The 25,335-nt window shown below is 45.7% G+C and overlaps 1 protein-coding gene across 1 annotated transcript in view; it reads right to left on the bottom strand.

Annotated features, from left to right (window-relative positions):
- The window catches only part of FCHO2 (FCH and mu domain containing endocytic adaptor 2), a 316,629-nt gene that overhangs the window by 137,787 nt on the left and 153,507 nt on the right, over positions 1 to 25,335 (bottom strand). The window contains exons 7-8 of the mRNA XM_082267434.1: positions 18,853 to 18,951; positions 10,469 to 10,565 (exon numbers count right to left, since the gene is read on the bottom strand). Of these exons, the coding sequence (XP_082123560.1) occupies positions 10,469 to 10,565; positions 18,853 to 18,951 (196 nt within the window). The remainder of the gene's footprint in view (positions 1 to 10,468; positions 10,566 to 18,852; positions 18,952 to 25,335) is intronic.

Genomic DNA, 25,335 nt, shown 5'->3' on the forward strand with positions numbered 1-25,335 from the left:
AAGATTGTTTAGACAGAATTACAAATCCTTTGGCTGATAAATGGTATAAATGTTAATTTCTGCTTTTTACTGGAGTTCTGCTTTAAAACATAGTTACCATTAGAAAACTAAACAAAACGATACCCCACCCCAATTGCAGGCACCCTGTGTTTCTGCATTTTACCACTAGCACTCCTACCCTCTTGCTCTGGTCCACAAAAATCCTAAGTAAACATTAAGTGAAAGTCAACAATTGCATAGTACTAAGTACTCCTCAAATCCCATGTGACAGAGCTTAGACCGAATGGCTAAATATGCTGAATTACGCATACCTAATTGCTGCTAATGAGTAAGCTGTGGTTCACATCCGGTGCAGTTTTGAAATTGAGCTACTTTAGCGTGATTTTAAAGCCATACATCACTGTGAGTTGCACTGGCGATTTCATTGCGACTTCATTTAACAGAAGTCTGTACAAGTTGCAATGAAATCAGTAAAAAGCAGTGCAGAAACCTTTTTCATAATCACTGCGACACGAGTCGTGGCGATATAAACTGTTCCATTGCCGGCAATTGGGTGCGCCTTGTCATGCGTTTTGGAACTGGTAAATCGCAGGGCAAGTCGCACTGGTGTGAACGGGAGCTAATACCAGAAAATGATTTTATGTTTGACTTGTCATTAATAGGTTTGGTTTAAAGATCAAGTCTACGTTTTATACTATATTTTATGCCACACATAGGCCAGCCATAGACAGTTCAGCCATAGACAGTTCGAATCGTGGCGATTCAACAGGAACCAGCCAAGATTCAAACCATTAATGGTCAGGCTGAATTTACCAAATTGATCGATCAACTTGGATACAACCAGCCTGCCAGATTCTGCTATAGCCACTAGCGATAATCACTGTCTTCTCCCCTCGCCCACCCCCTGCGGGGAGCAGACAATTTCTTGTCAGGAGGTATTCCCGTCACCACTGTTAGTGTTACAGGGGGGAATCATGCAAATTTTTTTTGTTGCAGGAAATACATTTTCACTAGGGATGCACCGAAATAAAAATTTTGGGCCGAAACCGAAACCGAAAATGCAGGATGCCCTTGGCCGAAAACCGAAAATGACTTTTCCCCCCAAATAATTTTAAATTAGATAGAAGAGGGGCATACACCAAAAACCTGTCGCTGCCACCCTGTCACAGTATATGTACTGTGACGGGTTGGCAAGTGGTTAATTTAATTACCAATGGTATTTGTATTATGCAGCATGAGGGGTTAATGTATTGCCACTGCTGGTCACTGATGCATCAGTGACCAAACAGTGGCAGTTAATTAACCCCTTTGTGCTGCATTAGTGCAACCAGTATCTGTGTTAATTAACACTGGTTGCACTAATGCAGCACAAATGGGTTAATTAACTGCCACTGGTTGGTCACTAATGCATCAGTGACCAGCAATGACAATACATTAACCCCCTCATGCTGCATATTACTAATACCAATGGTAAGCTTGCTACAGCACCCCCAACCCCCCCCCCCCCCGCCTCAGCGTCCCTCTCCTACTTTCGTTCAAAAGACGCGCCTCTGGCCGGTGGCCCGCCTCCCGGTGATGTCACTACTACTACGATCTGTGCAATTGTGCATGAATGAACTAACAGACCGGGAGGGAGGGCGGGCGAGCGGCCGCTAATAGCTGTAAGTATGTGAGAGCTTCACTTCACTTCCCTGTCAGCGGGACGATGTGCATGAATGAACTGACACACCGGGCGGGAGCGGCCGCTAATAACTATAACTATGTGAGCGCTTCACTTCCCTGTCAGAGGAGATACATGCATGACAGGGAAGTGAAGGCTCGCATAGTTATTAGCGGCCGCTCCCGCCCGGAGTGTCAGTTCATCCATGCACATCGTCCCGCTGACAGGGAAGTGAAGTGAAGTGCTTACATAGTTACAGCTATTAGCGGCCGCTCGCCCGCCCTCCCGCCCGATTTTTGGCCGAAATGGGATAGGCCCATTTTCGGCCGAAAATTTTGGTGGCCGAAATTTCGGTGCATCCCTAATTTTCACCATCTATGGCCTGCCTTCTATTTAGGGTGTGGAATAAAATGTGATAGAATGCATCATTCCCAAAACCTTGCCCCATTATCTCTTCTCATTGCTCTGCAATTCAAGCTGCACTTCCTGTTTCTGGTCGACCGCCGTATGGACCTGAGCGTAGGGGGGAAATAGAAGAGCCTATGCTCTGCACCCGTGATGCACTGTGTGCAATGCTCTGCAGGATTCACTGCGGAAAGAAAACCCTAAAATGAGTAATAAGAAGATACAGTTGGTAACAGTAAACTTAACTACATTGCATAATTTGTGAAATGATGTAAATGGTTTGTAGGGTAAACAGTGGCCCAGAATTCACAACCATTGTTAGGTGCTATGCTGATATGAAGACTTACACCTTATCCATGGGCTGCAGAGGACCTTTAGCCCAAAAAAATGGTTGTGCGAAATTTGGCCAGTTCAGCATGGACCCGCGGAATTCCAATCAGTGTGCGGCAGCCAATCCTTGATATAAGTAGATTGTTTGATTGACTCCTGTCAAAGTTACATGTTTGAAAATGTTTCTCAATCAGCGGCTGCAGCCAGTGATAAGTGTATTCTGACAGAGCTGACTTAGAGGAGGCGGGAAGGAAGTGAATACTCATACTAAATAGTAATGATAAAAAATGTTTAGTATTTATTATTATTTTTTTTCTTTATTACTATTTAGTATGAGTACTCACTTCCTTCCCGCCTCCTCTAAGTCAGCTCTGCAACATGTTCCTTGTTCGATGACGCGGCGGTGTTGTAACATTATCCCGCAGCGGTGTGTTCGTCCCACCTCAGCCCCTCCTCCACTCAGTCAGCTGTTCGTAAGTCTTAGAATTTCATCGGACCTTGAAAATGCCTTGTGCGCATGCGCACCGGGGCTCGCAGCAGCTGGTGGTGACGGAGCGTCCCCGAAAGTAACGAGGGTCCAGAATTTTCACGGGTCAGACTAAATTTTAGAACAGGGGGTGCTCCTCTATCCACCTCATTAGTGTGTATGGAGGAATTTGTCCATTGTTCTTTTTGTTTTGATTTTTTTTTTTTTTTCGTTCAGCCCCCTAGCCTAACAAAGAAAAAAAACTAACCGCGTATGAACAGCCTAATGCCGCGTACACACAATGAGAATATCGGATCAATGATTGTTCGTTTTTTTTTTTTTTTGCATGCCAATTTTTATATTGAAAAGAGTTTACTAAAAGACAGAATACAAATTCAGAAGTGATGTATTGTGTTGTAGTGTATTTGTATTGTATTTTCAAATGACAACTCAATTGATTAAACAAAAATCGTATGTTCTCGTATCGTACAAGAAAACTTTTCACGCTTGTCCCATCGGATAATATCGGATAAACGGTTGTGATCGGCTCTCGAAAGCTGTGTACTAATGATCAGATTATCGTACGATCGATTCAAAAGAAGTATGTTTTATACGATTAAGCCATAATCGCATAAAATTATGGGGAGTCATAAGCTCACTTCATCCCTTCTCCCTGAGTCTACCCTCATTTGGTTGAAGACCATGAGAAGTAAGGGGATCATCATCATTTCTATGAAAAATCTTAACCACTTAACTTGAAGATTTAACCCCCTTCATGACCAGACCATTTTTTGAGACACGGCACTGTGTTACTGTAACTGACAATTGCGCAGTCATGCAACGCTGTAACCAAATAAAATTTATATTATTTTTTTCCTACAAACAGAGCTTTCTTTCGGTATTTGATTACCACTGCGTTTTTAATTTTTGCCCTATAAACAAAAAAAGACCGACAATTTAAAAAAAAAAAAAAAAAAAACATATCTTTCTTTCTGCGGTATAACATATCTAATAAAGAAAATTGGGGGAAAAAAAAAAAAAAGTCTATATAAATTTAGGCCAATATGTATACTGCTACAAATTTTGGGTAAAAAAAATCCCAATAAGTGTATATGGATTGGTTTGTGCAAAAGTTATAGTGTGTACAAACTATAGTAAACGTTCTGAAATTTTTTACTTATACTAGTAACAATGGCAATCAGGGATTGATATCGGAACTGCGATATTGCGGCGAACAGTCAGACACTAACTGACAGTTTGTGGGAGCCAGTGACACCAATACAGTGATCAGTCCAAAAAAACTTGGCTGGGAAGGGGTTAAACATCTAGGGTGATCAAAGGGTTAAATGTGTGCCTGGCCAGTGTTTTACTGTACTATGTGCTGCTTTGCAGGGACACAAAATCCATCCCTTTCCCCCTGTCAGAATTGAGAATTGCCTTGTTTACATAGGAAGAGCTCCGTTCTGCGTCTCTGCCTGACGAGTGGTAGGTGCCAGCGGACATCCAGTGCCCGACACCTGCAGATCAGCTTCTGCCGTAAGTAATCACAGCAGAAGCAGTGTGCCCCCCCCCCCCCCCCCCCCAGGCAGAAGTTCAGAATCACACATATATATATATATATATTATTCTGCATAGAACGGATGCCCTGCAGCAGTAAATCTGCTATAGGGCAGGCCTTAACTGGCTAATTTTCCCTCACTGGTTCCTAACATTGGCATAATGACGGCAAATCTGTGTGTCAACAAGCACTTCTCTGAGCTCATTACTGCTGAGGCAATACCTTCCACCCAACCCAATCATGACACGATTCTTAAATTGGTCCCATTGCTTAAAGGGTAACTTCACTTACGCGGGGGGGGGGGGGGGGGGTATATATATCACATACAAATGCTAAAAGTGTCATATTGTAGCTGAATGTTTTTAAAATGACATTTCCTTTTCAATCTGCAGCGCTGTCATTTTCTGTGAAACAGAAGGCCCTCCTAGAGTTGTCATTTCCTGCTTGTGTGATTGGCTTCCCCTGCAGCACAAAATGTCATTTTTGGTGAGGTGTTACCAAAGGGAAATCATATCTAAAGGGATGCAGACCCGGCCACTTTCCCCATTTAGGTCATGCAGGTGCAGCAGCTGATTGATAAATATAAAATCATTCCCATTCACATTAATTTTGCAAATGGACACCAATAAAAAAATAGCTATTTCTTCAGAATAACAAAAGGTAGAAATCTGCATCAAAGTTTGTTATAATCCTTGCAATGTAAATACCCAGAAGGGAATGTTTTTTCTCAACAAATGTGTAGTTACTCTTTAAAAACACTAAGTCATGAATGGGCACTATTACTTTATTATAATCTGACATGAGAAAAAATGATGGCAGCCATTGCTGACCGCTTTGTGAAAATGCCAATTGACGGGCTGTCATACTGTCACACCCTCTGCCTTTGATCATTTTTTAATTATTGACCAGAAACAAGTGTGCAAATCAGCAGTTCTGATTTCACTGTGACTTCTCGGACTGCATGCTTATTCTGATTCACAGAAGTACTGAGACAGGTAACAAGCATTTCAATAGGAAGCTTGGCAATGGTATCCCAACTATTTCTTTCAGTCCCGGTTCACACTATTGTGATGCGGGAACACTGCGAATCTACTGTGTGTTCCCACATCGCAATCGCAGCACAGGCAGTTCACACTGCCATATGAGAATCGCTGGGGGTGTCAATTCAAAATTAACAACACCCCCAGATCAGATTGCATATTGCAGTGCGATCTGACAGTTCACACATGAATTGGATCACACTGGTGAGAACCACCATGCGATCCGATTCTGCTGTAGACCAAAAAAAGGGTCCTGTGAGAGTTCAATGCTATTGCGGTACAAATTCAGCCATACAAACTGTATGGCTGATTTTGCACCGCCCAGACATCGCATGTGATTTCAGGGGCAGTGCGCTCCGAATTACATGCAATGTCCGTCATCGCAATAGTGTTAACCGGCACTTAATACAGAATTCATTTATTGTGGTTTTTTTTATTAGTAGTCATAACCAAAGGATTTCTGTAAAATTCACACTAGCAGTCTGAACATTTGTGTAGCAGTTATGACTGGGTACACATATAGGCATGTAAAAGTCTAATGTTTATGAGTGTTTTGTGATGCAATTCTACTACACAATAAAGAATGCAAGCTCTTTGGCCAAGAAACCAGTTACACGCTACCGTGCTGCTATATAATCTGCATTAATCATCTTTTGTTGTAAACCACATCAAACTACTTCCATCTCTTTTAAAAATGTATGAGAGAATTAGAAAAACAAAAAGTTAATTTTCCAACAGGATTATCCCACAGAGGGATTTTGAGGTTCTTTTTGCATCTCTTGCATGAGCTTCCCATGCCACAGTGAGTGGCAAGGCTTTGCGTGCCTGGCATGGTGCCAGTTGACAGCCCAGCAGGATATCAGTGCACATCGTGACCTCCCTCCTGCGGCGTGTCACTTCGCAATCGTTTCCGCAGTAGAAAGTTTATTCAACCTCTCTCTGGAAATTCAGTGGACCGGCCATCATTCTGCTATTTAATCAGAGTGGGACATTTCATTTTTCTGACAGCACTAAAGCCACAGAGCAATTCCTAATGAACAGCTTGATACAAGTGGAATTTCAAATGTTTTAGCCTCAATTAATTCTGCTGTCAAAACAAATGGCTGCTCTTAGCTCGGCAATGTTAAAGCTAGGTCAGCAAAGGTCATGCCTGTGAGTACACAATCAAGCTATTTTCCAGCATTTTACCCAAACGGGTTGCGGCGAGTGCGAAGGCTACTGGATCAAAACAACAACAATTTAGCGGCTGTTAATTGTACAAGCAGTGATGTACCTTGCACGGCACTGAAACAAAGAATACTACTTACTACTGATGGTGTTCATGCATGTGTAGACTGTCTGCAAAACTTGGTTTAGGGTGTCTTTGCCAATAACCACCTTGTCGTATACGTAGTCTTTCCAACTTGTTAAAGTGGAAATTAAACCATATTTGTAACATTTTGTATAGGTCTCAATATATATGAGGCCAGATCTGCTGAAAAACAGGCTACTAGTTGCGCAGAAGAAAAGAAAAATCTCCTATGGCAGGACAGGCTTGATTACGGGCAACAAGGACAAATCACTGACCTGATTTTTCTGCACTACAGTTAAAGCAATACAGCTCGGTCAAGGACCACCTTCGTCATACGAGGTTAGTCATACTCTCCCCTCCTGTTGACAAGCTTCTGGTGTCCTGTGCAACGTATCGGAGCCTTACAGCTTACAGTGCTTCTCAGTCATCTTCTAGTCTGAATCGTACACAGTAGTATTTACATTCAGTTGATCTCTAGTACAGTCCTGGCCAAAGGTTTACAGATTGACACAAATATTAATTTACTCAAAGTCTGCTGCCTCCATTTTTATGATGGAAATTTGCATATACTCCAGAATGTTATGAAGAGTGATCAGATGAATTTCAATTATTGCAAAGTCCCTCTTTGCCATGAAAATGAACTTAATCCCATAATAAAAAAAATAAAAAACGTTTTTTACTGCATTTGTGAAGAAGGTTCCAGGGAAGAAAGTCCAGCAAGCGCCAGAACCATCTCCTACAGTTGATCCAGCTGCACGATCAGGGAAACCACCAGTGCAGAGCTTGCTCAGGAATGGCAGAAGGCAGATGTGAGTGCATCTGTACGCACAATGAGACGACGACTTTTGGAGGATGGCCTGGTGTCAAGAAGGGTAGCAAAGAACCCACTTCTCTCCAGGAAAAACATTAGACACAGACTGATATTCTGCAAAAGGTCCAGGGATTGGAGGTAAAGTCATTTTTTCTGCTGGATGCCCTTTCCAAATGTTTGGGGCATCCAGAAAAAACCTTGTCCGGAGAAGAAAAGGTGAGCGCTACCATCAGTCCTGTGTCATGCCAACAATGAATCCTGAGACCGATCATGTGTGGGCTCACTCACAGTATTGACTAAGAACACAGCCATGAATAGAGAATTGTACAAAAAAAAAAAAATTCTCAGAGAGCAACTTCTCCCAACCATCCAAGAACAGTTTGATGAGGAACAATGCCTTTTCCAGCATGATGGAGCACCTTGCCATAAGGCAAAAGTGATACCACTTTTTTGATATACCACTTTTTTTAGGACAGAGTACAAGTACTTATACTTTTTTCAAGTACTCGCTGATAACGATTACCGATACTTTTTTTTTTAATGTCATGTGTCAGTTTTCAAAGCACAATACATACTGATGGGATGGCGCTGATGGGGATGCACTAATATGCAGCAGTGGCACTGATGGGTACTATAAGTGGCACTGAAGGGCACAGATGGGGTGGCACTGATGAGATTGAACTAATATGCAGCAGTGGCACTGATGGGTACTGATAGTGGCACTGATGAGGGGGCACTGAAGGGCACCAATGGGGTGGCACTGATGAGGTGGAACTAATATCCAGCACTGATGGACACTGATAAGTGGAACTGATGGGGTGGCACTAATATGCAGCAGTGGCACTGATGGGTACTGATAGTGGCACTGAAGGGCACCGATGATGCAGCAGCGAACTGATAGATGGCACTGATATGCAGCACTCATAGGTGAAACTGATAGGCAATGATGGACAGCACTGATAGACACTGATTCTTGGCAACTGTCATAATTAATGGGCACAGTGGCCTCACTGCAGCTTAAATAATATTAAATAATAGTTGTATTGTTCCCCCCCCCCCCCGCCCCCCAAGACAAATGCCAGGTGTCAGAATCAGCGACCCGTCAGTTTCGGTAATGGAAGTGACGTTCCGTTAGAGCACTGTGACCCCCATAATGGAAGTGACGTTCCGTTAGAGCACCGTGACCCCCCGTCTTGGTACACCCTGCACTCGGCCGCAGTAAGCCTGCCGTCAGAAGGCGGCAGCGGACATCTTGTTACACCCAGCCCATATAGTGAATGAGCTGGATGTAACAAGATGTCCGCTGCCGCCTCCTAACGGCAGACTTTCTTCGGCAGAGTGCAGGGTGTACCAAGATGGGCATTGTGGTGTTCTGACGAAACACCACTTCCTTATACCAAATCTGACAGGTCGTCGATTCTGACGGAACACCCGGCAACCCTGCATTTGTCTTGGAAACCGGAACATAGCAGATGCGCCCCTGCCAGCTCACCTGTAACTGCCAGTGTGTTGACTCCCTTCTCTCTGCCCACTGACTTTCTGGGAGTGATGCCTCTTCAATCCTGGAGGTATCAGATTAGGCATTGGAGCATTTGCACAAGTACAAGTAGTCGTGAAAATACTCGATATCAGTGCAACGCTACTAAGTGGCTTGGGGAACAAAACATTGAAATTCAGGAGTTCTGGTCCATGGCCAGGAATCTCCCAAGATCTTAACCCCATTGAGATTTTGAGGTCAATTCTCAAGAGGCGGTTAAGCAAAAAACCCCTAACAAATTCTGACAAACTCCAAGCATTGATCATGCAAGAATGGGCTGCCATCAGTCAGGATGTGGCTCAGAAGTTGATTGACAGCATGCCAGGGCGAATTGCAGAGGTCTTGAAAAAGAAGGATTAACACTGCAAATATTGACTCTCCACATACACCTAATGTAATTGTCATTAAAAGCCTTTGACACCTATGAAATGCTTGTAATTATACTTCAGTATACCATAGTAACATCTGACAAAAAGATCTAAAACCACTGAAGCAGCAGACTTTGTGAAAATTAATATCTGCGCCATTCTCAAAACTTTTGGCCACAGCTGTAAATTAGATCCTCTTGGAGCCTTGAAAAGTTATTCTTGAAAGTTTAATGGTGGGCTTCCTTATTGGAACTTAAACACAACATATACACACACACAAGGTGATATTCACCATCCGTGCGCTAATCATACCAGTCCAAGCGTAGCATGTGTGTCTTCCTTCCAGAACATAGTCTATTAAAGCTAGGTGGCTGCTGCTCCAGTCAACTCCACTGGGTGGCGGAAGAGTACACTGTGCAAAAGATAAACAAAACCAGGCGCACACCCAACCTAGTGTATTATAGTTTTTATTAAAGGAAAATGAATCAATATGAAATGCACTCACGTGGTACAGCAAGTACTGGGCATATGTAGGTTCCTCTCCTGCTGTGACTTGCTGTACCATGTGAGTGCATTTCATATTGATTCATTTTCCTTTAATAAAAACTATAATACACTAGGTTGGATGTGCGCCTGGTTTTGTTTACCTTTTGCTTATTGGAACTTAAAAGACTTTCTTTTTAGACAGGAGCAATGTTCACCAGCAGAGCTAAACATTTTTTGACATTTCCGTGATGGCCATAATATGAACAGCATGACTGGGCATAGCAGAAAACGTGCAAAACAGTGAGGGGGGGGGGGGGGGGGCACCAAGCAGTTTCAAATCAATGTGTTACAAAGCACAATACAATTGCCAGGCACTGTGCCCATGAGGGAATAAAAACAACAAGCATGTACACAATTTCAATTGACTCAACATGACCTGTCACACAGCAATAAGTGCCAAGTGTCACCTGTACAAGCTGATAAACCAGCAGCCCACTGATGACCCGTAGTACTCACCAGGCCTTTCTTTTCCAGTGCCTTTAGACTCTGCAAACTGTTCAAGTAAGCTTTCTACTGTGATGTTTGCCATGTTGTTTATAAATTCTTCATGAACCTGAAAAGAAACAACGCAGACAATTTATTTCTGTGAGTTCCAATATTCTGTGCAGACATTTTATGAATGAGAATTGTAAGGTAATTTATGAGAAATACCTTTATTCATCACAGAAAAAGGATACCGCAGTGGCACGAATACTATTACATTATTGTTTTAACTTTAAAGTGACCCTTTCTATTCCATTCCAGTTCCTAGTCCTTGCATCTAACAGTACCTAAGCATAAGGCCCCTTTCACACTGTAGAGTCCGTCGTCGTCGGCGTTTTTCTCAGCTGGGGAACGATCTGCCGATCCCCCGCTGAGCAGGCGGATGGCAGCTCTGTCTCCGCGCTGTGTGCGGAGAAAGAGCTGCCAGGTCCCCGCTGTTCTCTATGGGGGAATGGGATGAGAACGGACCGCCTGTCCATTCTCATCCGATCCCATCCGATCCACTGGACGGATGGAAAATAGGGTTTCCATCCATCCAGATTTGACGGACCGAATCAGATCGGATGTCAGCGGACATGTCTCCGCTGACATCTGATGCCCCATAGAGATGCATGGGGCATCCGTTTAGATCCGCCTGAAAAACTGACAGGAGGATCTGAACGGTCCGCTAGTGTGAAAGGGGCCTAAAGGTTATAGTTTTAATTGCCCTTTTGTTTGTATCCAAGCCCACTAGCAATCCCTAGATAGCAGCTGTGAAAACACTTTGTAAAAAAAAAAAAAAAAAAAAAAAAAGTAACTTCATCTTTAGAAGTCTGATTTGCAGGCTGTGTTCAGTGTGCCAGAGAAGAACATTACTCTGCTTTTTTCCAATGGTTGGAGAATTTTGTTTTTCTCTACTGGCTGACCTCATCCAATAGAAATTTGTCAGAAATATGAAGACTGCTAGACCCTCCTTTTGAAAATGACAGCTGTCTGCCTATCAAACTGATGCTTTAGCATCAGTATTTTCTGAGTCAATGGCCTACTGGAAAAGATAGAAATGCTAGGTTTTTTGACTTGCACTCTGCATTCTTGTTCCAGGTTTATGACTCAGCAGACAAAGTCAGACAACTAAAGATTCCAGAAGGAAGCCAGCAATGGCAGTCATAGTATTTTTCACTCAGGATGGGTGTGGCTACACAAAACACATTAGATCGGTGCAGCATTAAAAGAAATAGGGTGGCCAATACTCTTTCTGCTAGAAAATGCTTGGTGCCTGGCTGTACTGTTGACCCTCTGCCTTCAGTTTTTTGACACATAGGGGTTGATTTACTAAAACTGGAGCATGTAAAATCTGGTGCAGCTGGGCATCAGCTTCTAACTTCAGCTTGTTCAATTAGCTTTGACGAAAAGAAAATAGAAACTGATTGGTTTCTCTGCAGAGCTGCACCAGATTGTGCACTTTCCCAGTTCAGTAAAACTTTTTAATGGCTCTTCTAATCTGCCACCTGTTCTGGGTCTGTGACTCAAAAAAAAATGAAGGCACAATAGAACAAATAATAAAAGCCTAATCCTCAAGACTGTCTTCCACCAAGTGTCTAAAACATTCCATCTTTTAGAAGTGTCACTTTACAGTTTATGAACAAAAGAATGACTTGTACCATCACCACCCCATACCCTGTACTAGCCATCTTCTGGTGCCTGTACTTAATAGACAAGCGAAGGAAAATTCCTCTCTAGACCCCTAAACACACTAGCTGAACCATTCCCAGGGTGCATAGTTACCTCCTGTGACAGCCTTCCAGAGGTTTTAAATTCTGGCCCATAAAAAAAAACGGAATTTTTGTAAAATCTTACCTGTAAAATTCCTTTCTCTGAGTCCTCCGACAGTCGCCGCCTCTTCATATTCGTCACATATGGGTATTAGACTTTGCTCCGAAGGAGTAGCTAGGCAACAGAATATGTTAACAATAAAGCTTTAACATATCCCACCCTCAAGGGGTGGTCCCCTCAGTCAATACCCTCCTACTTCCTGCAACCATATCTCAGTTTTAGTGGAATAGCAGTAGAGTATATATTCAAACCCCAAAAGAGGGGCGGGGGCGGCGACTGTCGGAGGACTCAGAGAAAGGAATTTTACAGGTAAGATTTTACAAAAATTCCGTTTTCTCTTACGTCCTCCGACAGTCGCCGCCTCTTCATATTCGTCACATATGGGGACGTCCCAAAGCAGTGCAAACATGAGGGGTGGGAAACGCATCCGCGCCGAAAGGCAACGCAGTCTCCACATCAAAGAAAGGAACCTTACCAAAGGAAGGAAACCAGCTGGGCAACAGCAAAAATAAGTGCTCAACAGGAGCAACAACCCAGGAAAAGACAAAAAAACCAGGGGATACAAAAGATATCCCAACAGCCAGGAGTCCCCAACAAGGGACCCTAGGGAACAGCCGCACTAAGAACCTTGCGGCCAAAGGAAGCATCCGCCGATGCCTGAACATCTACTTTGTAGAATTTCGTGAAAGTGTGCACGGTCGACCAAGTCGCCGCCTTACACACCTGGGCTACAGAAGCCCCATGACGACAGGCCCAAGACGTACTCAGAGATCTAGTAGAGTGCGCCTTCACAGGCACAGGGGGAACCTTCCCCTGCAAAGCATAGGCCTGTTCAATGGTCTGCCTGATCCATTTGGCGATGGTAGAGGCCGAAGCCGCCATGCCCTTCCGAGGACCCTCTGGAAGAACAAACAAGGAGTCCGTCTTACGAAAAGACTCAGTCGATTTAAGATAAACCCTTATCGCCCGAACAACATCCAGAGAGTGCAATCTCACCTCCTTTGGATGTTTAGGCTTCGTGCACAACGAAGGCAAGACAATATCCTCATTAAGATGGAATTCCGAAACTCGTTTCGGCAGAAAAGAAGGATTAGGTCGCAAGACCACCTTATCCAAATGAACAACCAGGTACGGAGACTTGCAGGACAAAGCCGCCAGTTCCGACACTCTGCGAGCCGAAGTGATCGCCACCAAAAAGGCGACCTTTTTGGACAACATAGACAACGAGATCTCCCTGATCTGTTCAAAAGGAGCACGTTGTAACACAGATAGAACGAGATTCAAGTCCCAAGGGGGCAAAGGATCCCTCCTAGGAGGAACCAGATGCCGCACACCCTGAATGAAAGTGCCAACCAAGGAGTTGGAAGCCACGGGACGTTGAAACAGAACGGCCAGCGCAGACACCTGACCCTTAATCGTAGCCAGCGCCAAACGCTGATCGACACCCGTCTGAAGGAAAGACAGCACACGGGAAACCGAGTACGTGCGGGGTGAAAACCCCCTGGACTCACACCAGGCAAAATAGGCCTTCCAAGTACGGTAATAAACCTTCCCCGAGGAAGACTTCCTCGCGTTGATCAAAGTATGAACGACCTCTGGAGAGAGACCCTTCTCCTTCAGGACCTCGGTCTCAACAGCCAGGCCGTCAAAGCCAGCGACTGTAAAGCAGGATGGTAAATCGGTCCCTGAGACAGTAGATCGTCTCGAAGAGGCAGACGCCAAGGGGCGTCGACCGCCAGATTCACGAGGTCTGCGTACCAGGACCGGCGAGGCCAGTCCGGTGCCACAAGAATCACCGTGTTGCGTTCCGAGAGTAACCTGCGAAGGAACCTGGACAGCAACTGAATCGGTGGGAACGCGTACATCAGCCTGTACCGATGCCACGGGGCCACTAACGCGTCTGACGCGTCTGCCCGAGGGTCGCGCGTCCTTGCCACGAACCTTCTCACCTTGTTGTTGAGACGAGACGCGAACAGGTCCACATCTGGAAGACCCCACTTCGCGCACAACATCTGGAAGACAGCCGGGTGGAGAGACCATTCCCCCTGATCCAGGGTCTGGCGACTCAGATAGTCCGCCTGCCAGTTCTCCACTCCCGGAATGTGAACCGCCGTTATCGCCGGAACATGAGTCTCGGCCCAAGACAGAATGTCGGCCACTTCTCGAGCCGCTCGGGCACTCCTGGTGCCCCCTTGGTGGTTGATGTAGGCCACCGCCGTGGCATTGTCCGTCTGCACCCGAACCGGGCAGCCCTGCAGCCGGTCCGTCCAGCGATGAAGACAGAGCCTTATCGCACGCAATTCCAGAATGTTGATCGGGAGGGAAGACTCCCCCTCCGACCAGGTCCCCTGGGCGGACAGAACGCCCAGAACACCACCCCAGCCCGACAGGCTGGCATCCGTGGTGATTACCGTCCATGAGATTGGACGAAACGACTTGCCCCCGGACACCAACGGGGACTGGAGCCACCACAGAAGGTTTTCCCTGGTGCGATGACTCAACGAGATCTGAAGATCCAGAGATTGAGATCGCCCGTCCCACCTGGACAGGATCTCCGCTTGGAGACCCCGCGTGTGAAACTGCGCGAAAGGAATCGCCTCGAAGGCTGAGACCATCAATCCCAGACATCTCATGCACGTCCGCAGAGACGAGTGTGGAACGTCCCTGAGGGACCTGACTTCCTCCTGAAGAGTCCTGAGTTTGACTTCCGGCAGGAAGACCTTCGCCTGCACCGAGTCCAGTATCATTCCCAGATAGGGAAGACGAACCGACGGACTCAGTGTTGACTTTGGAACATTTATCGTCCAACCAAACTCCTGCAGAGTATGCATTGTGACAGACAGGTCCTCCTCCAGACCCTGTCTGGTCGCAGACCGAACCAGAATGTCGTCCAGATACCCCAGGACAGAAATGCCCTGGGCCCTCAATAATGCCAGAACCGGTGCAAGCACCTTGGTGAAGACCCGCGGAGCCGAGGCAAGACCAAAGGGCAACGCCACGAACTGGTAGTGATCCTCCGCAATGGCAAATCGAAGGTATCTCTGATGACCCTCGAATATGGGGATGTGAAGGTACGCATCCTTCAAATCGATGGAGGCCATGAATTCCCCCGGAACCAGGGCAGCCACCACCGACCGCAGGGATTCCATGCGGAACTTGCGAACCCGCACAGAACGGTTCAGAGCCTTCAAGTCCAGAATCGGACGGACCTTGCCCTCCTTCCTGGGCACGGTGAACAGATTGGAATAAAACCCCCGAAATCTGTCCCGATGAGGCACCGGAACCACCACTCCCTGAGCCCTCAGGTCCCGCACCGCCAGGTGCAGATCCCGCAGGCGCTCTGGAGACAATTGAAGATTTGAGGGAAAAAATCTGCTCTCCGGCCGAGAGAGAAACTCGATCTTGTAACCAGATCGAACGATTTCCAGAACCCATCTGTCCCGCACACGGGCCAACCAGGGCTGAAGAAAACCGAGCAAGCGTCCCCCCACCCCAAAACTGGGTGAGGGCGCCCCTTCAGGCCGAACTGTTATGGGCTGTAGGTCCGGATTGGCCGGACTTCTGTTTCCCAGACCAGGGCTTCTTCTGAGAGCCTTGGCCTTTGAACGGTTTGCCCTTGTAGTGCGGCCGAAAGGCACGAAAGGACCCCTGAGGGGGCCGAAAACTAGCATGCTTCTTCCCAGAAGCCCCCTTAGCCTTTGGGAAATGGGGCAAGAGAGTGCTCTTACCCCCAGTGATCCCCTTAATCAACACATCCAGGGACTCCCCAAAAAGGCGAGACCCATCATAAGGCAGATTGGCTAAGGTCTTACGTGAAGATTGGTCCACCGACCAACATTTTAACCAAACCAGGCGGCGAGACAACACCGCCACGCTGTGCACACGTGCAGCCAACGGAATCAGGTCCAGGTCCGCATCACACAGATACATGACACCCTGGTGGATCTGATCCACCATATCCAGGGTCGCCGCCGAGGCCGAGTCGGCCACTAGGACGCGCCTAAGCATCTGCGTCCAACTTGCGATCGCCTGGGCCGCCATGAGAGAAGCAAACAGAGCCTTAAGCATAGAACCCGTAACAGAATAAGTATGACGGGCAAGAGACTCCAGTCTCCTATCCGTGGCATCACGGAAAACGGGGGAACCCTCTGCAGGAATCGCAGTGGCTTTGTTCAAAACCGCAATTGCATGATCCACTGGCGGAGGTACACACCACCGTTCATCAGTGGCAGGCGAGAAAGGATAACGCAGCTTGAATTTACTTGGAACCGCAAAAGGCTTGCGCAGATCGCGCCATTGATCCTTAACAGCGCGCTGAAAATCAGCATTGCAGGGAAAAACCTGCGGCGTCCTGCGTTTCCTCTGCGTCCCATAAGCCGCCAAGGCAGCGGGGGGACACACTTCGTCCTGTAAACGTAGCGTCTGCTTAATGGAAGCAATCAACTCATCCATGATTGCAAGCTCTTCAGGCGAGCCAGGGGGAGAATTATCAACCCCCTCAACTTCAGCCTCCACCTCAGACCCCACTAGATCAAGAGAGGAGCGGGACCCCGACAAGGAGGTCCCTGCCAGAACAGCCCCATCACCTTCACCCTCAGAATCAGAGGACAGAGCAACTCTGGGCCGTTTAGTAGATTGAGCAGCCACCAGCATTTGCACCTGGGCAGCAAGGCCAGCCACAATAGTGGCTAAATCCCCCCCTGGGGGGGAAACAGCGGTCCCCTGGCTTTCCACCAATACTGTAGGAAACTTGCCCTCCTGAGAATCCATTGCCCCTGTAATGCCAGACAACCAAGGGTTAACTGCCCCCTTTTAGTAAGCGCGGCAAGCGCAGCCCACCGCACCACACTCAGGCACAATGAGACCCCCACAGGGAATATACAGACTGAATACAGGCAATGGACAGCAAGAATAGAAGGATAAAACCTGAGGAGACCCCGCTGCTGCTGCTGCCTCGATCGGTGTTCCAGGAAAGAGGAAGTGATGCTGCCAGGGCGCTCTATGTAAGCCTATGGAGGCTACAAGAAAATGGCCGCCGTGCATGTAAACCATGCGGCCGGAGCGGGCGCCGGTAAAATGGCGTCGTTTGGCGCCGAAAACGCCGCTCCACAGTGCATAAAAACACACACATTTACATCCCAATATAAGGATACATGTTAGATCGCCGCAGCGATCGCTGTATATGCCCAAACATGCCAAGAAAAAACATGCCCCACAGCACACAGCTCCTCACACTGCCCAGCCTGACACACACAGTGTCATACAGCTCCCCCCCCCCCCTTGCAGCCCACAGCATGCAGCCGAGAGATAGGGAGACAAGCAGTGTGATTAAAGGCAGGTTACACAGTCCCAGACTGAGACCCCCCCCAGACAGACAGGTCCCCACATAAATACACTTACCTCACATGGCGTGGGGAACCCGCACAGGCGAACAAGCCGCTGCACATGAGGCAGGGAGAGTCGCAATTCAAGACGCACACAATGGCGGTTAAGAAACCGCACAGCGTCCGGTGAGGTAGCCACCTCACCAATCATCCCTGCACCGAACAGGGATGGGTCGTTCACTGTGCCAGGAGCGTTACCTGGCTGAACGCTCGATGGCAGACTGGGAAGCCACTGACCCACGACCTGCGATCAGGGGGATCAGCCCGAGACCCAGTCCGCATGATCCTCTTCGTCCGAAGAACTAACTAATGCTGACAAAAATAACAGCTAAGTAAAGGTAGAGAGAAAACTCAAACAAAATATTAAAAAGAAGAAAGAGTCTGGGACAGAAAGTCCCAGCACAGAGAGAGCCAGCCACTCCTGACAAGCTAGACATTAAAACTGAGATATGGTTGCAGGAAGTAGGAGGGTATTGACTGAGGGGACCACCCCTTGAGGGTGGGATATGTTAAAGCTTTATTGTTAACATATTCTGTTGCCTAGCTACTCCTTCGGAGCAAAGTCTAATACCCATATGTGACGAATATGAAGAGGCGGCGACTGTCGGAGGACGTAAGAGAAAGTTAGGTTCCAGGCTGCTGATAACTGCACAATAACATGGCAAACACTAAAATGGCATGTACCTGTACTACAGGAGAAATATCCAATTTAGGTCTAGGGGCATTAGTGTGCAGGCACAGGCAGCAGGCTAAAAACTTTCATCCCATCTGTCGGAAGAGATAAGTAAGCACATGCAGGGAATAGTCTTAGTGGATTTTAGGAGGTGGGGGGTGGGAAGAGAGACATGCTCATCAAAACAGGCATGTGCAATGTCTTCCAGTCCATCTTCCAGCAGCAATAGTCTAAGTAGAAAAGCCTACCCTCTGCCAGCATGTTTTAGAGAAAAACTCTTGCTCTCTCAATGGAAACAGTATTATTTCTGCAGAGTTCTGACAAGCTCCCTATTGAGTTAGGCTTTCAGCTCTGCATTTAACAAAGTGAATGTTCTTTGCTGATTGAAGAGCTCTAGCTTTGAGTATGGAGAGGTGTCTAAAGCTGGATATACACAGGCAGATATAAGAGTAACGGCGACAACCAAAAAATTAGGTATTCAAACATACCTGGCCAATCTGAATATGAACCTCACTGATAGAATGAGAAAAGCAACCAATGATATCTTTAACCCGAACGAGATGTGCCTTTTCAATGTCTTGGAATTTCTAAAGAAAAAACAAAACACAATATCAGCATGTAGAAAACATATATACATATTATTCTTGTTTTTTTTATTTTGGATAGAGTAGGGCTTCCAAAGCCAGCAGAGCTCTAAGAGTCGGTTCACACTGGGGCGGCACGACTCTGTCCTACTTCGGGGGCGACTTGTGCATTCCCATGCACCACGACTTCGGAGCGACTTGCATGGACTTCACATAATGGAAGTCTATGCAAGTCGCTCCGAGGTCGCCCCAAAGTAGTACAGGACCCTTTTTCTAAGTCGGATCGACTTGTGTCGCTCCTATTAGAACGGGTTCTGTAGCGGTCAATGGACCGCGAGGGAGCGCGACTTGTCAGGATGACAAGTCGCCTGACAAGTCGCGCTAGTGTGGATCGACTATAAGCCCCCGTTCACACTAAGGCGACCTGTGAGGCGACCTGGTCGCCTCACAGGTCACCGTAGGTCGCCTTCCATAGGGAAGCTGCGGACCCGTTCTAATAGGAGCGACACAAGTCGCTCCGACTTAGAAAAAGGGTCCGGAGCTTCTTTGGGGCGACCAGGAGGCGACCGCCATAGACTTCAATGTTATGAAGTCCGTGGCGGCCGCTCCGAGGTCACGGCGCGCTGCTCGCACCGCGACCTCAGAGGTCGCCACCCGAAGTCGGATCGCCCCTATGTGAACGGGGCCTTAAGCACATTATACTTATGTTTTTGTTATTTATTTATCTTTTTGCATGACCATACCACCTCTACAAATTTACAACAAAAGGTAAGTATGCTTTGGTCTCTGTGACCAAACCAGTAAAGGTTTCTGTTTAATACTCTTTAACACCAAAAAATGTTGCAAAGTAACCAAGAAATTTGAAATTTAGCTCAATAATGCAAAAATATTATGAGAATGAAATAACAGAAAAAATCATTACAATCCTTTTTTTCTTGGCTGAAGCAAGCCAATGAAATACCTGGAATCTTGTAATGACCCAAATCCCAGGCACAGCATGGTGACTATGATGGTATGACATTTTCACAGCCAGAGAATTAGGATTACAAACATTCCTAATATTCCTGCACAGTGTAATGACACCTACCGGTTACACAAGATGTGCTGAAATGTTTATCAGATGAACAGCGTATCGCATGCAAAAATGTAGAAATGCTAAATGCAGAATTTAAGCCAAGATGAAGGCTTTATTGTAAAACAAGTCTTATGAAGATGATTTAGATCATATGGAGATTTTGTTTAAGCCTGGCAAAAAAAGTAAGGAATAGAACATAGTCATGAAAAAAAAAAAAAAAATTGAAGTGGTAAATCAGTTTCCCCAGGAAAATGTAGTACTCCTGGGGATGGCTCCAACAGGCTCACAGCTTTCAGCTTCCTATGTTACCTCCCCACCCGGCCTCTTATGATTGGCCCAATATTGTGACTGCTTCCTAGCAGGATCGCTCAGGTGGAATCAAACAAGCTTGAGTAAGGTAGTCCTTATGCCTCCTCACCGGACAGCAAACTGGCATCATTACCTATTGCCAATAGGTATAAGCTAACACAGAAAACAGTAAAGCTACCCAGGGAAGCAGTAATTCTGAAATAGGAAGTGGAAGAGTGATCTTACTGCCTAGCAGAGGTGCAAACATTTCAACCTTGTATTTTTTCATCTCGCTATGCTGTACTGTGTGCAGATAACCAGTCAGTATTTATGTTCATTTTAATGGTCCAAATGCTGTGTGTGCTCACTGCAAGCCCCAACCCGCTTTCCTAACAAAATTACTGGCTTGCACTGCACATTCTTATACTGGCAATACACTAGTTGAATTCTGTTAGAAAAAAAAAAATTTCTCTAACAGTGTGTGGATTTTGTTAAGGAAAATCCATTTAACACAAAATCGAATGCTAAAAGCGAATGAAATTTTGAAGTTTCGATTGGGATGGAAGGCTCCTCATCCTAGTTGATGTCTTCTGAGAGGAAACGCTTTGGATTGGAGCTCGCAAAGTGACGTCAACTAGAGCGGACCGCACTGCAGGCGGCTGTGCAAGGATTTATCTCATATCGCTCAAATTCATTGTCTTTGATGTAAGTGCAATTTTTATTTAATGAACCAGCTTGATACGCAATAATGCACTAGAAGTGTCTTTAATTATCTTTTATAACCACATGATGTGATTAACGAGATTAGGGAGCACCATAAGCCTGGATACATTCCCTGGAGCTGGCTGACACCTTGTCTTCAGAGGCACTTCCACTCACACGCATATGATCTCTTGGTGGGATCATTTGATTTGGTAAGCGGCCAATTTTCACATATAGAGCACAAACACTTTCCATTGTGGACTACTTCAGCTGCACTACAAACAGTTTGTTGTATTTGCATGTGGGAAAGTTGGAGAATCATCTTTTCACCAAACACACTGAATTGTGGAGCATTGGACTATTTATGAACTTTTGCACCATACATTATTTGTGAACAGATCGTGGCTACTTATTCATAAAAAAATAATTTTTGATGTAATTCACTTGTTACACCGTTCTACGCAGCAAGAGTTTCACTTATCTAGTGATACTTTGCCATTTGAACATTCACTATGGTTTGATTTTGCTTATTACACATTGTTTATTGCATCTGTTACCTAATCAATTTTTGGATAACATCTCAGTCAAACACAGCGCATCTTGTTTATTTTACAATGGTATCTGGTGGCCAACTGCAGATGAAGGGGGAAAGGCATTTCTAAGCTAAATTACAATTAAAGTTTAAATGTGTATACATATTTTGTTACATTGGATTAAAATTCACTTTCAATATTTTGTTACATTGTTTGTTTAAAAATGCGGTCATGCTTGGAAAAATAAATAAATAAAACAAAATGATCCACTAAAACTGCAATACACTATTAGAGTAAACTAAAGTCAGTGTACTCAAATTTTTATAACTGCAGTATGGTCTGGAAACACTAGATGGCATACAACACACAAGATGTGTCAAGACATCTCTCATACATCCTTTAACCTAAACCGACAGAGATCAGCGCAGCTCCCTACTTTCAAATACAGTATGAGGAAAAGGGACGCCTTTAAAAGTGCAAACTATGCAGGCAAAGAAGACAATGCTGCCACGCCCAAGTTCCACAGGATTGCAAAGAATGCATATGCAAAAATGATTGCTTAAACCCACTAGGACTTTATTCACCACTATTCTTTTATACTAGCTTTTTAAATGACCAAATTAAATAATTTAGAGCTTTGATGAAAAGCTTAAGCCAGCCATAGATGGATCAAATCTCAGCCAATTCAGCAGGAACTGGATGAATTTTGTTCCATCTATGGGCATGCTGGTTGTTCTGAAGTCAATCCATTGATCAACTTTAGTACAACCAGCTGCCAGCAGTGATCATTGTGTTTTTGCAGAACACAATAGCATTGCGGGAGGTATTCCGTCATCAACACTAACTGTGCTGCTAGGGGAATTGAGCAATTTTCTTTTCTGCAACCCGTGGTGGAAGGAAACAAAATTGCATTATCTATGCGATGCTTTAGTGTTGTGCAGAGTTAGGCAACCATGGCACTCCAGCTGTGGTGAAATTACAAATCCCATCATACCTCTGCGTCCAACACGCATGTCTTTCTGGCTGTCAGTCTTCCAATGCATCATGAGACTTGTAGTCACTGCTGTATTTTGGCCTAGGCCGACAAGGCCCAGGCCTAGGGCGGCACTTTGTGGGGGGGCGGCAGAAAAGTCACCCCCCCGCATGAAAGAAAAAACCCCGATCTATCCTCTTAGTCCCGTCTGAGTTTGCCTCCCGCCTCCCACACACGTACATTCCCGGCGGCTTGTGGCACTTCTCGGCATTCTTTTATTCAGGGCGTACGTACTTTGCTGTTGCCGGGGAGGGAGGGACTGGTCACTGGTGCCCGCCGCCCCCATGGAGTGTGACTGGCCAGGCCGCCTGCACTGCTTTCAATGGATGGGGGCGGAGCCGAATGCTCCGCCTGCCCTCCGCACGGCATCCTCCTTCTACAAACTAGCTTCTCCCCGGGGCGGCCAGGGTCTGTCTATGTTGAGGAGGAGGACAAGGGAACTCCCAGCCAGGGCCCAGGACAGCAGGGCGCAGGTAGGAATCACGATTTGCTCCTATTACTTCAATCACATGTATCGTTCTGTAAGACTTCCCGAAACACTATTACCGATGTGTCCTCTGCAGTGGCTGAGATGAGGGAATTTGACCTCCTGACCTTCGCCCTGGATTCTTTTGCATTATTCCATGATTAGCGGTGCCCTGAGTTTTCCTGCAAAGAGTGGAGATTTGTTGCCTGATTTTATATGGTTAAGGTGAGAGGCCAATCTGCATGGTGGTGGGCGTTTGCACACTGAAGATCACCTGTGTTACCCATCAGGATGTCACCACTTTTTTTCCTCACATGTGGGCTGCTTGCATGGACTTTGCTATATTTTCACGTTAAAGATTATTCAAGCTCTGCACTATTTGTTTTATGTTTGCTCTGCTGGTTTTGTACACTGGAGTGTACAGCTGCTATTGATAGGTTTTAATTAAGCGCTGATATATTGTCTTTTTCATTTCTACGAATATGGACTGTTTAATGCCTTTGAATTGATTTCAGCATGCATGGAGCACTTTGCAGTACATCAACTTTCACTGCATGTGAACTGTTAAATGAGTTTGCATTGGTTTCAGCATGTGCAAAGTGCTCCATACATGCTGAAATTAATGCAAACTCATTAAACAGTTCACATGCAGTGAAAGTTCATGTACTACAACCTGTTCCAAGCTTTAACCAGTTCTGGACCAGAAGGTTTTCCCCCTTAATGACCAGGCCCTATTTTTTGCGATTCTGCACTGCGTTACTTTAACAGATAATTGCATGGTCCTGCAACACTGTACCCAAATAAATTTGATGTCCTTTTTCCTTTTTTCCCACCAACAGAGCTTTCTTTTGGTGGCATTTGATCACCTGTGCGATTTTTTTTTTTTTTTTTATTGCACTATAAGGAAAAAAGTGCGACAATTCTGAAAAAAAAAAAACAGGAAGTGGTGTGGCCTTGACAGGAAGGGGTGGGTCGTAGTTAAATTAGGGGGTGAATGAGTTTAGTCCGGCCTAGGGCAGCACAAAACCTAAATACACCACTGCTTGTAGTTCCACCACATCTTAAGTGCCAAGGTGGCCTACCCTGGTGTAATACAACACTCCTGGTAGTTAAAGTGGTTGTTAAGCCACTTGCATGACTTTGTATAATCCTCTTTGTTTCCTAAGCCAGTGTACCTCTGTGTCTGTGTTTTATAAAAATAAAAATCTGTATATACCCGATTTCAGTGTGCTGCTCCTCGACCACATCACCGGCCGGCTATCTCCTCTCCCCGTCTGACAGCTAAAGGGGGCGAGGCCGAGATCCCCTGCTGACGTCACTCAGAAGCTAAATGTACTAAGTGAGACCTTACGACCTTCATGTATTGGTGCTGGCTGAAAATTATTTTGCATTGTCTTATCATATTATTATTTTATCAATTATTATTACAGTAAGGCAGCACAACTATATATAAGGAGCCCTAGAGGGGAATTTATGAAAAAAGGAGCAGCTAAAATCTGTGCCACCTGTACACATTACCCAATCAGCTTCTATTCTCATCTTGTTCAACTAAGCTTTGAAAATGAAAGATAGAAGCTGACTGGTTGCCATGCACAGCTGCCTCTCTGCAGTACCATATACTTACACCAATGACCCCCTCCCCGACTCTAAGGCTGGTGAACATTTCATGCATGCTGCCAGACCGAGATAAGTTATTGGAAATGTATTCATTTATATGCTCCTGTGAATGTTGATTATCTAAACCAGGGGTAGGCAACCTATTTTTTTTGGGCAGGGTTAGGGAAGTATTAGGCACAGGGGGCAGGAAGAGCTGTGGTCACGATCCACCTGTCGGCTCCCCGCGATCGATGGCTTGCTGACCCCCAAGTTAATCTGCACAAAGGAAACGGTCACCCCTAAATTATTAGAAGAGACTTTGTGTCATTTTCTACAAATAAATCACAGACACTAAATTGCTTCCTAACAAATTATTATTACACATTTTGGAGGTTGATTTACTAAACCTAGAGTGCGCAAAATCTGATGCAGCTCTGCATAGAAACCAATCAGCTTCCAGGTTTTATTGTCAAAGCTTAATTGAACAAGCTGAAGTTAGAAGCTGATTGGCTATCAAGCACAGCTGTACCAGATTTAAAGCTCAGTTCACATTGGTGCAATGCGGGAAGCCCTGCGAATCCACTGTGTGTTCCCGCATCGCACGCGATGAACAGGCAGTTCACACTGCCCTCTGCGAACCACTGGGAGCGTCAATACAAAGTTAATGACACCCCCAGATCGGTTCGCATATCGC

This window comes from Pelophylax lessonae (genome assembly GCF_965119305.1).
Source record: "Pelophylax lessonae genome assembly, chromosome: 1".
Taxonomy (NCBI): Eukaryota; Metazoa; Chordata; class Amphibia; order Anura; family Ranidae; genus Pelophylax; species Pelophylax lessonae.